This window comes from Wolffia australiana, chromosome 3, assembly GCF_029677425.1.
Source record: "Wolffia australiana isolate 7733 chromosome 3, ASM2967742v1".
Classification (NCBI taxonomy): domain Eukaryota; kingdom Viridiplantae; phylum Streptophyta; class Magnoliopsida; order Alismatales; family Araceae; genus Wolffia; species Wolffia australiana.
The window spans coordinates 17,491,040-17,501,924 of record NC_135837.1 but is presented as its reverse complement, the minus strand read 5'-3'; the positions used below and the strand labels follow the sequence as shown (position 1 = coordinate 17,501,924).

At 42.0% G+C, this 10,885-nt stretch overlaps 4 protein-coding genes across 5 annotated transcripts; 2 read left to right on the top strand and 2 right to left on the bottom strand.

Annotated features, from left to right (window-relative positions):
- Positions 1-1,406: 1,406 nt before the first annotated feature.
- On the top strand, positions 1,407-3,403 carry LOC144701138 (Rhomboid-related intramembrane serine protease family protein). 2 transcript variants are annotated; one of them, XM_078572863.1, is made up of 8 exons: positions 1,407-1,748; positions 1,826-1,944; positions 2,080-2,165; positions 2,239-2,279; positions 2,353-2,519; positions 2,608-2,670; positions 2,753-2,924; positions 3,060-3,403. In XM_078572863.1, the coding sequence occupies exons 1-7, from the start codon at positions 1,520-1,522 to the stop codon at positions 2,918-2,920; spliced, it is 873 nt and encodes a 290-aa protein (XP_078428989.1). In that variant the 5' UTR covers positions 1,407-1,519; the 3' UTR covers positions 2,921-2,924; positions 3,060-3,403. The 2 variants fall into 2 exon arrangements, with proteins under 2 accessions (XP_078428989.1, XP_078428988.1); XM_078572862.1 differs by having other exon boundaries at positions 2,753-3,403.
- On the bottom strand, positions 2,352-5,623 carry LOC144701140 (ras-related protein Rab7). Its single transcript, XM_078572866.1, has 7 exons — positions 5,479-5,623; positions 5,303-5,329; positions 5,100-5,199; positions 3,613-3,759; positions 3,453-3,533; positions 3,225-3,370; positions 2,352-3,148 (listed from the first exon to the last, which is right to left on the bottom strand). The coding sequence occupies exons 1-7, from the start codon at positions 5,529-5,531 to the stop codon at positions 3,079-3,081; spliced, it is 624 nt and encodes a 207-aa protein (XP_078428992.1). The 5' UTR covers positions 5,532-5,623; the 3' UTR covers positions 2,352-3,078.
- Positions 5,624-5,786: 163 nt separating this feature from the next.
- LOC144701141 (neuronal acetylcholine receptor subunit alpha-5) lies at positions 5,787-6,393 on the top strand. The gene is made up of 2 exons (XM_078572867.1): positions 5,787-6,016; positions 6,140-6,393. Exons 1-2 carry the CDS (start codon positions 5,849-5,851, stop codon positions 6,185-6,187), a joined length of 216 nt encoding a protein of 71 aa, XP_078428993.1. The 5' UTR covers positions 5,787-5,848; the 3' UTR covers positions 6,188-6,393.
- Positions 6,394-7,025: 632 nt separating this feature from the next.
- Positions 7,026-10,843, bottom strand: NYC1 (NAD(P)-binding Rossmann-fold superfamily protein). Its single transcript, XM_078572861.1, has 10 exons — positions 10,322-10,843; positions 10,135-10,213; positions 9,923-10,058; positions 9,606-9,680; positions 9,303-9,498; positions 9,119-9,187; positions 8,881-9,020; positions 8,347-8,469; positions 8,040-8,232; positions 7,026-7,586 (listed from the first exon to the last, which is right to left on the bottom strand). Exons 1-10 carry the CDS (start codon positions 10,688-10,690, stop codon positions 7,398-7,400), a joined length of 1,569 nt encoding a protein of 522 aa, XP_078428987.1. The 5' UTR covers positions 10,691-10,843; the 3' UTR covers positions 7,026-7,397.
- Positions 10,844-10,885: the final 42 nt, after the last annotated feature.

Here is a 10,885-nt window from a genome sequence, read left to right as displayed (position 1 = left end):
TTGTTGAATTGTTGAATTGCATGCCACGCGTTCTATCCAACACACAAATCGGAGAGAGAAAATTGGACGTCTCAGATCGCTCCAAATCGAATCAATGATATATATCGATCCAGAAGGATTTTCAGGTTTCAATTTTGAGGGTAACTCCATATTTACCTCATCTATCTGTCCACCTTCTTGATTCTATAAATATAGCCCCCCATCAATGAAAAAAGGTACCCTTAGATTTTTTCCTGCTTACAATTACCAGAATATTTTGCTCGTTCAAAATAACCATCGTTTGGTTCAGGGATCAGGGCTCAGCCATTGACCCATATTGTTTGGTTCAGGGATGAATGGGAGAAATCTAGTTAAGTTTTGTCCAGATATCAGAATGGCCATGTTAATGATGAATCAAGTTAATAAATGGATGATTATGGATCAAAATCAAATCAGGTGAGTTGATCAACTATTTGGTGGTACCAATTTGACCAGCCCATTTATTATTTTAAATTCATGTATAATGAGAGAGAGTTATACATAGAAAGATATACATATATAGAGAGAGATATACATAGAAAGATACACAAACACATGTATATATATAGACAGAGAGAGGGACAGAGAGATTCATAGAGAGATATAGAATGTATATAGAGAGAGGGAGAGGGAGAGGGAGATGGAGATACATTGAGAGAGACACATAGAGAGAAAGAGAGACATAGAAAGAGATATACATAAAGGAGAGATAGAGAGAGAAAGAGATAGAGACATAGAAAGATATACATAGAGAGACAGAGAGAGAAAGAGAGAGAGGCATAGAGAGAGATATACATAGAGAGAGAGAAAGAGATAGAGACAGAGATATACATAGAGAGAATGAGAGAGAAAGAGATAGAGACGTGGAGAGATATACATAGAGAGAGACTGAGAGAGAAAGAGAGAGAGACATAGAGAGAGACAGAGAGAGAAAGAGAGAGAGACAGAGACATAGAGAGAGATATATATACATAGAAATAGAAACAGAGAGAGAAAGAGAGAGATACCTAGAGAGATATACATAGAAATAGAAACAGAGAGAGAAAGAGAGAGATACATAGAGACATAGAGAGAGATATACATACATAGAAATAGAGACAGAGAGAGAAAGAGAGAGAGATATACATAGAAATTGAAAGAGAGAGAAAGAGAGAGACCTAGAGAGAGATATACATAGAAATTGAAAGAGAGAGAAAGAGAGAGACCTAGAGAGAGATATACATAGAAAGGGAGACAGAGAGAGAAAAAAAGAGAGACACATAGAGAGAGATGTACATAGAACGGACGACAGAGAGAGAAAAAGAGAGAGATGGTCAGGCCCAATTTCGTATTGTTATGTTTGGGCCTGGACAAATAAAATACTCTATGGTTAGGGCCAGTTTTGTCTTAGCTGTTATCACAGTTTCCATTGGGTCTCTCTCTCTCTCTCTCTAGAGGAGGGGGGGATAGCGGAGCCGGAAAGGCTACTTGTGCAAGGAACTAGAGCCGGAGTTCAGAGGTGATGGCTCGGGCGTTCTCCATGCGAGCGACAAGTTTGGAGAGATTACATCGATGGCCAAGCGCTAATCGGCCGTCAGCGAACCGTTGTTCAAACTTTCCTCTCCGTCCTTCTCCCGCCATGTCCTCGCGAATTGGAGGAGATTTCCCCCTCTTTCTTCCCCGGCGACTATGCCCTGCTTCCACTACCACCCCCCATCCTCGCCACATTTGTACAAAGAGCAGCAAATCAGGTCTTCTCTCTATCTATCTCTCTTTATATATGTGAATTTCCCACATAATCTCATTCTCTAGGCTTCCGTTTGGGCAGATTTTACATCACAGCTTGAGTTGGAGAAGCCGGACCGAAAGCCGAGCAGACAAGCCAGCGGGATATTCTGGATTCTACTGCTTAATCTTGCTCTTTTTTTGGCCGATCATTTGCTACAGGTTAAAAACTGACTAGTTTCTCGAATTCCGTTGCAGAAGAATTACTTTTGTTCCAAGGGCGTCATTTTTTATTTCATGTTAAAACATAAAAAGCAGACCAATTGGGAAACTTTGATCTATTATTTCCTCGCTCAGATTCAACAGGTGAAATCTCTGTACTTGTACCACCGGTGGCCGGTTTGGTACCAGTTCATCTCCGCAACCTTCTGCCACGCTGACTGGTCAGTTTACTCCATCCTTTTTCTTACAGTTCTGCTCAAAATTGACTTGCCCACTAATCTTGTTTCTCCACAGGAACCATCTTTCGAGCAACCTATTTTTCCTGTATATTTTTGGTAAATTCAAACGCCTCCTGTTCTTGGATGGACTGTAATTAAAGCAGCTAAAACTTTGCCCTTCTTCAATCAGGGAAGCTGGTGGAAGAAGAGGAAGGTAGTCTGGGCCTATGGATATCGTACATAATCACCGGCGTGGGGGCGAACCTTGTCTCGTGGCTGCTTCTTCCCCGCTCTGCAGTCTCCATGGGCGCCTCTGGTGCCGTATTTGGACTCTTCACCATCAGCGTTCTTGTCAAGGTGCAATTCAAAACAAAAATGAAAAAAAACAACCCTTTTTGTGGACAACAATTCTCAACTTTTTATACATACCATCCTCTTTTTGCAGTTGTCATGGGACTGGAGGAAAATCTTGGAAGTGCTTATTCTTGGGCAATTCGTCGTGGATAAGGCAAGCGTTTATGTTTTCTACCATTCACTTTACTTTAAAAGATATGGTTGAACAGAGATGGAGAGTTATATTTTTTCTGCAGGTGATGGAGGCGGCTAGATTTTCTACCAGCTTAAACGGCGGGATGGGAAGAGGAATGTATGGAGTCAACCACATTGCTCACTTCTCTGGGGCTCTCATCGGAGCTGCCCTGATACTGCTTATCACTAAGGTGCCCTCAAATGCTCAGGAAAACAAGGCCAAGAAATGAGAAGGTGCGATTTTGAAATAACCCTTGTGCAAATTAGAAAATATATTGGAGAACACAATAATTTTCATCCAATTAATGTCATGAACTTTCTGAACAGCAATAATTATTAAAACAACATACCTCGCCAAATTATAAACAGGGGATCTTAGGCAGTCAGCTTAGCACTCGCAGCCAGAGGATGATCCCTGCTGCCTCCCGCCGGCAACATCGATTGTGTCCGGGAGATATCTGCGACAAAGGGAATCAAGAAATTAAGGGCTACCCAGTTGGTAATCATCGATCAAAGATTTAAGAATATACACACATTTCTTCTTCTGGTTCGTTCTCCAGCGCGTTCTTTGCTATGCACTGGAAAGCAGCTTCAACATTGAATCCCTCCTTGGCTGAGGTCTCAAAATAAGGAATGTTACCCTTTGAAGCGCACCAAGCCTTTGCTTTCTTTTCCGAAACCTGATGAGAAAAATCAGTGTGAGATTTCTGTTCTCTCTCTTTCTCTATCTCTACTAGTTTTGTTGGGAAAGAGAAGTCTCACAACGCGGCTGTTTCCGTTATCCACGTCAATCTTGTTGCCAAGAACAACAAAGGGGAAATTTTCTGGATCTGACGGGTCGGCCTGTGCTCATATTGGAATGTGATCCGTGAGTTCTTCGGCAGATGGTTCGAAAATATAAAGGGGATTAAATAATTGGCACCTGGATGAGAAACTCTTCGCGCCAATTGTTCAAGTTATCAAACGATTTCATGACGTTGACATCGTACACAAGAACACAGCAGTCGGCGCCGCGGTAGAATGCCACGCCAAGGCTCTGAAACCTTTCCTGCCCAGCTGTATCCCAAATCTTGAACCCAGCAAAAGTCAGATAAATACAACAAAATATTACTTTTTCTGTCTAGTTGACCCAAACAATGCAAAATACGATCTCCTGAACCATGAAAAATGAAAAATTCGTAGTTGGTACAAAAGGTTTCAAGAATTTTAATGGAGTGGCGAAATTCCACACTCAAACGTAAATGCTAAGACCGGGGGAGAAGTGTTGAAAGTTACTCTCGCCTTTTCTCAGGGCTTGAGTAAACTGAAAAGCAGAGATTATACATCCCAAACAAATAAAATCGTGGAAATGTTTTCTTATGCTACAAAATGCCTGCCTCAAAGAAGATGAAGGAATTAATTGATCAAGCCCACTTTGATGCTGAGATAGAATAGGTTCTCGCAGTATAACTAATTCAAGGGTTTGATATATGTACACACAAAAAACTTAATTTCAAAGACGAAGAAATGAAATGAAGGTCCGACTGTCGGTGACTAAGTCAACTAGAATCGGATTCAGGATCTTTTTCAAATTAGAACGCCATCCTGAATCTATTAATGCATATTTGAACACAGAAACGAGAGAGGTACAGCTGATGTTTTGGAGTCCACATTTTGACTAGGGCCAATTTATGAAAAAACCAATTTAGACAACCACATCATGCCATGGAAATCTGTTATCAAGGATTGAGAGGATTCTATGGAGGTCCTGACTGCCTGCAAGACAAGGCAGTTCATCCAGAGACATTATATTCGTATCGGTTTAGTATGCATCAGAAATAGACCTCAGGTCATCCACATGCTTTACGCTTATTTGAGGAGTAATGGCACTGTAATGTCTAATCAACTATGTCTAATTTCAGAAAGAGAAATCGTTAATTTAATCTTAATTTGATTTTCATAATGAATCCTGTTGAAGCACAATACCCTGCTTAAAGATGAAAAGTAGCGGCCTTGCTATCAGCTTCAGCTTTTATCACAGTTGGTAATCGCTTGAATCCAACAAATCGCATTAAAACAACTAATTCCCTAGAATTTAGCAAATAAAGGGGTAATAAAAGATCTTCAGAAGATGGCATTATCCGACATACTCGTGCATGGGTTTGTGGAATTGTGTGCGGGTGGAGATAAAGAAAGAAAAAAAGATGCGACATACTCTTGGATTCATACCAACTGCCACACACAAGTCGGTTATTTCATGACAATTAATTGCACATTTTGCTTCCATTCAGACGTCAAGTGAATGCAGTTGAATCCGTCAGAAATTAATGATTTCGAAAGAGAAAATATCCACAAGTTCGTCAAATTTGATGTCACACTGTAAAGAGGATACGGCAAGGCAAAAACAAACACGACACTCGTTCAAAATACCTGAAGAGTGAACAACCTGTCCTCAAATTGAACCTCCTTCGTCAAGAAATCAGCCCCAATTGTCGCCTTGTACTGATTGCTGAACTTACGATTGACGTACCTAGAGGATCAACCGACCCAAAAGAAGGAATTTCTTCAAACCAACTATTCACCCTAAATCAGATTCGACAATATCGAAAAAGGAATCAAGATTAAGAACATACTGATTCATCAAAGACGTCTTCCCAACCCTGTTAAAGACAAACAAAATCACAATGAAAAAAAAAAAGGACACCATAACTACAGAAAATAAAATGCCAGGGAATCAGATCGAGGAAATAAAAAGACCAGAAAAAATTCAAGAATCCGGCAAACCAACAAGAAAGATACGAAAACATACCCACTGTCTCCAAGAATTATAACCTTGAGAAGCATCCTCCTCCGCGAAGCCATGAGACCGGTTCGTGCCTGTTCTTCACCAGAGAAAACCCCAAACAGAAGAGGAAAAGGCCGATCAGTATCAACTATCAGGCTCGCCGTTCAACCCGCCCTTCTGCCAGTTCATCGAAAATGGACACGTGGAAATTAAAAAAACATTTACAAAATAATTAAAATTATTTTGAGTTATAATGGGCCGTCTCCTACCCTATCTGGGCCTTATTCGCGGATTTGTATATTTTCCATTTTGTATAAATATGTATTCTAGAAGAGGAACTCGCAGGAAGGGCAGACGAGCGCTGAAGAACGCAGAGCGAGAGAGAGACGACGAGATGGGGGGCGGGATGGAGGTTAACAGGAACAAGTTCATCGAGGATTGGAGCACTGGCCGCGAGAATCTTGAGTTGAATTTCCGCTGGACCCGCCGCAATCTCGCTCTCGTTGGAATCTTCGGAATCGCCGTTCCCATACTTGTTTACAAGGGGATCGTCAAGGAATTCGTAAGAATTTCGGCCCTCTCCTCCGTTCTATATCGTAATTTGCTGTTTTTCCTGGAAATTCAGGGGTTGTGATTCAACCAGACGCATTGGCGATGGCTGAATCGTCTCTATTTTTTCTCGCAGCACATGCAAGACGAGGATGCGGGAAGGCCTCTGAGGAAATTCATCTGAAAAACCTCAATGCCGTGGGAATTTCTTCCCTTCTTTGCTTTTTGCTATGACGTTTGTCCAGGAAATCTGGCTCTCACCTATGCCGCCGGTTTGATTTGTGACATTCCCTCTTGCTGTCGAAGTAGAACTAGGGCACGTACCCTTGTTGATCTTCATTTTCGTTCTCTGCGCTCGTCAATAAATTGGGAGTCACACTTTTTCTCTGATTCTTTTCGTCGGAAAGGTCTCCCAAATAGCAATGTTCTTCCATCCTCCAGTTCGCCATTCAAAGGTAATCTCCAATTCATCCTGTATTAATTAACTTCAACATAAATTACCATCCGCTTATGGTATCGCAGCCTTCCAAGAAGCAATACTAATCATTGACGGAACAAAGATATTTGCTTGGTTACTATTTGATATCATTGAATTTTCGTAGAAATTTTCTAGTGGCGCATGTTAGAAGGGTATGTCTGGTGATATGTTATGATATATTTAGACTTTTTGGAAGATTTAGCCATGTTCACTTTAAGTTCAATACCGTGATGCTTCTTTTCTACTTAATAGGCTCTTATCTGATTCAACTCCACTTTTTATCTGATTTGCTTGATGAAGAATTGGAAGATAAGCTGAATAAGATAGATCAACTACACATCCGTCGGATAAGACAGGCATTTACAACCTTTTATTTCATATTCATTTGGTCGATTATAACTAGACATGGTTGTTCTGTTCTGTTCGTTTTAAACGGACATGGTTGTTCTTTTTTTTTTCAAAAACAAACAAAATTTGCGCATCCACACGTTCGCACAAAACTAGAACAAAATTCGCACAAAACTAGAACAAAATTCGCACAAAGTGATCAAAAGAATCGCACAGGGGTCTGTGCGATGTTCTGTTCGAATTTATTTTTATTCTGTTCTGAAAACTGAACAGAACGAACAATTCGCACAAATTGGCACAAAGAGAACAGAACGACCATGTCTAATTACAACCCCAAAGCCCAGCCTTTCTTTTCCTCCATTCATTTCCTGACACACATCAACCATAGTGAAAAGAGTTTGAACCTTTCTTTAAGACTATTTACAACCAAGGAGGGAATTCCCCTCCCCTCCCTATCCCCTTTTTCCAGCCCTAATCATCAAATTAGGGCGAAATCAAATCATCAATGAGCTGCTCCACTCATCTCCAGAAGGGGCGATTTGTTGAGTTGTCTTCTTCGAGCGCAAGATCAGGTGCCTGGAAAAGAGCCTCCGCCAGAGCTGGAGAGAATGATGAATGCACAGACAACGGAGAGGGAGAAGACGGAAACCCAAGTGCTCTCCGTGTACATTTCCATGGCGTCTGTGAAGGAAAACCGCGCCCTTTCTTCTGCCCAGTTGCGTATTCTGTCTGCCTCCGCCGCGTACAGTGCCCTCCCCTTCATCCATAACAACCCACCTCAGAGAAGTTTACCAAAGGAAGACATCAACGGGTTTCAGAAGAACCCAGAGAAGTTTTATTCTAATTTCTGATGGCTGGTACTTGGCGAAGAGGAACTATTTCTAAGAGTAGAAGTTCGGACAAGAATATGGGCAGCGAGGTTGAGTAGAAGTTCGGTTTAAGGGGAATTTCTTTCTGGGAAGATTCATGGGTCAAGATGGAGGATCCGACTTTCACAAGGAATTATATTTCTAGGAAAAGAAACTAAGAGAAGTGTTTATTCAAATTTGGTGAAGATCTATTTTCAAGAACGGATTCGGACAAGAACAACTCTTTTAAGAAAAGACCAAGGTTGAGAAGGAATTTCTTTCTGGGATGATTCATGGGCGAAGAGATTATAATTGTAGGAAAAAAAACTCAGGGAAGTTACTTTTAAGAAAATGAGGGATACCTGGTCGTCGAACCAGCGGCCACGTCGGAGCCAGGAAGTGACCAATGCGAATAGAATCCGAGGCGGGGTTAAATAGTTAATCGCCTTTCCGGTGCCCTTAACGATCCGCATCCTCGGAACCAGCGTCCGGGCCACTGTCTCGGGCAGCTCGCAGATGATGTTGAACATCTGCTTGTTCCTCAGACTCGATCCACTACATAAGAAAGGGCTCTCAATAAGGGAGGCCTTCATTTTTATTTTTTTTGAAGCATAATATGGGAGGGATTAACACATAAATATTCAGTATTGTCAAGGGCTTAACAATTACCTTAGAAGGAGCTCGGTCAGCACCATCCCTGGGGAAGCCGTGTGGACACCGACCTTGGATCGCTTACATTCCTCCAGAAGCGATGCCTGGAACTGCCTTAGCCCGCATTTGGTGGAACCATAGCTGGTAGAAAGACCAAGTTTTAGGGGAATTGATGATGATGATAATGGTGATGATGGTGATGATGATGATGAAGAATAGTCATTGTCTCCATCTTTCGTTGTCCTCACCAAGATGACAATAACGAGGATGAGATCGTCATCATCCCTCGTCTTTCGGCACAATAGTTATGACGAGAGAAGCTCATCCCTTTGTTAATCTCACATAATTGATAAGATATGGCGATGAAATCCCCATCATCATTTATCTACTAGAGGATAACGATGACGATGACTTCATCGTCACAGTCACTCAGGATGCAGATGACGACGATAGCTATGACAGGTTTTGCTTTACGACGACAATTTCGTCGTCGTCTTCAAAGACCACTGTAATGATGCAGGCGAAACGGGAGATTGAGAGTGAGAGGTGTACACAGCGGTCAACGGTGTGCTTGAGCCACCAGAACCAGCTCCATCCATATTAAAGATGTGCCCCCCCTTCGGCTGAGTAGTCATGATCCGCATGGCTTCTCTTGTGCAGACCAAAGATCCCACCAGGTTTGTCGATACAATCTGATTTGTAGATAAATGAAAACTTAGATTCCAAAGCAAGATAACGTATTATTATGGCCGATCTTAAAAATAATCTGATAATGGCAAGGATTGTTTACTTGTTCAATGTCTTCGTCCGTAAACTGCAGCAAGGGCCTGAAGCCTTTGTTTATGCCGGCATTGTTTATCTGTCAGCCACATGACAAAAAAATAAGTATCCCACTATTAAATTGAAACAATCATGGAGAAGAATGCAATCAAGAAAAGGGTCGAAAATTGCAATTGAGATTTTGTGTAACCCACCCAGATATCAATTGTTCCAAGCTCACTGACAGCAAAGTCGGCTAATTTCCTAACATCATCAGCTTGACAGACATCGCATGCAATTCCAATCACTTGCGCCTGGGACAAATTTGTTCTGGACTTCCGACCAGCTAAGCTCATACCTTCCTTTATGTTTTCCTCAAGCTCTTCAACAGTCTTCCGGACTGCTTCTGGGCTGCAAAAGAAATAAAACTCTGGGAGTCAGCAGCAAATATTAAAATATTGTGCAACTATAAATTTGTAAATAAAAAAAGAGTAAAAAAATGGAAATAAAGCGCTAACCTGCGGGAAGCAACAACAACACGATCACCAGAGAGGAGGAACTCTCTAGCCAAAGCTTTTCCCAATCCCCGAGTACTATCATAGATAGAGAAGAAGTGATTAGTACTGAAATATCCAATGACAAATACTGAAAAATTTTCAAATTAAACGCGAAAAATCCTGCTAATATTCTGTGGACTTCCAAAAGAAAGAAACTTTGATTTGAATCGATCACAAATTCGACAATTGTAATATTCTGGTAATCATTAAACCGATCTTTGCCTCGTAATAGAAAACGATTCACTGGAAGATTAGGAATATGGACACATTAGAAATACCTCCCGGTGATGACAACGTTGCGAGGCCCAGCCCTGCAGTGTTCATCCAAGACCATATTCGCACCGACCATGGTTCCTATCACTATTCCACCAAGCCAGCTGTACCATATCAACGTGTTCATCGGACCGTCGCTGCCTTTAGACAACACAAGATGGATTTAATCATAATACTGAAAATAAGGAAAAAAAAAAGAAGAGAAATATCTGCAAACCTGCGAGCTCAAAACCAATAGAGAGAATAACTCCAGTGCTCATCATGGTAAAGAGGTATCTACCCAGATGGCTGGCTAACTGTAGAGTCAACCCAAAAAACATCGATAAGATTCCGATTCCACAGTGAAATTAACCCAAATAGCTTTGCAAGAGTAAAAAATCTTCGATGAGACAGAATTAATTTACCGTGAAGAACATGGCCTCCGCCTTCTCCACGGCCTTCTTGTACTGCCCTTCATATCCCGATTTAGATCCCGTGACATTGACAATCAAAGATTTCAGGGAGTAGAGCCCCCCTTTCCGCTTCTTCCCCTCGTCTTGAGAAATCTCTCGCCTCCCAGAATCTCGATGTTTATCCTCAGATCGGAAAGAGCGGCATGGTTGAATCTTCACATAGCTACGGCGACCCGACGAATCAAATAGCGAGATTCCCCCAAACGAATTCTGAGAGGAGTGAAGGAAGAGGCGAATCCTTCGCCTGCAATCCGCCTTGGACACGTCAGTAAGGGAGGCGTGAGATGAGAGCTTCCCCGTCGCCGTAGCGGCTGCCGCCATAGCCGCCCGTTGATTCCCAAATCTGTGGGCGACGGAACTCAAGAACACAACGCCTGGCCTGAGACTCGCCCTCTCGTCGCTTTTAAGAGAAAAGATCCGAAGCTCGCAACGGGAATACCACACGTTTCCGTAATCTGATCCCCACACTCTTCACCACGTAGGCGTTCGGCCACGTCTGCCCGTCGCTTTTCCGTT

Bases quoted from the DNA above. Each gene is read 5' to 3' on its own strand.
- NYC1 (XM_078572861.1), bottom strand. From the start codon at position 10,690: ATGGCGGCAGCCGCTACGGCGACGGGGAAGCTCTCATCTCACGCCTCC. The intron at 8,470-8,880 runs GTACACCTCTCA...TCTTTCTACCAG, and splicing joins AGCACACCGTTGACCGCTGT to CTATGGTTCCACCAAATGCG. The intron at 8,233-8,346 runs GTAATTGTTAAG...TTTCTTATGTAG, and splicing joins CTGACCGAGCTCCTTCTAAG to TGGATCGAGTCTGAGGAACA.
- LOC144701141 (XM_078572867.1), top strand. From the start codon at position 5,849: ATGGGGGGCGGGATGGAGGTTAACAGGAACAAGTTCATCGAGGATTGG. The intron at 6,017-6,139 runs GTAAGAATTTCG...TTTTTCTCGCAG, and splicing joins AGGGGATCGTCAAGGAATTC to CACATGCAAGACGAGGATGC.
- LOC144701138 (XM_078572863.1), top strand. From the start codon at position 1,520: ATGGCTCGGGCGTTCTCCATGCGAGCGACAAGTTTGGAGAGATTACAT. The intron at 2,166-2,238 runs GTCAGTTTACTC...GTTTCTCCACAG, and splicing joins ACCTTCTGCCACGCTGACTG to GAACCATCTTTCGAGCAACC. The intron at 2,280-2,352 runs GTAAATTCAAAC...TTCTTCAATCAG, and splicing joins ATTTTTCCTGTATATTTTTG to GGAAGCTGGTGGAAGAAGAG.
- LOC144701140 (XM_078572866.1), bottom strand. From the start codon at position 5,531: ATGGCTTCGCGGAGGAGGATGCTTCTCAAGGTTATAATTCTTGGAGAC. The intron at 5,330-5,478 runs GTATGTTTTCGT...TGTCTTTAACAG, and splicing joins ATAATTCTTGGAGACAGTGG to GGTTGGGAAGACGTCTTTGA. The intron at 5,200-5,302 runs GTATGTTCTTAA...TTGATCCTCTAG, and splicing joins AAGACGTCTTTGATGAATCA to GTACGTCAATCGTAAGTTCA.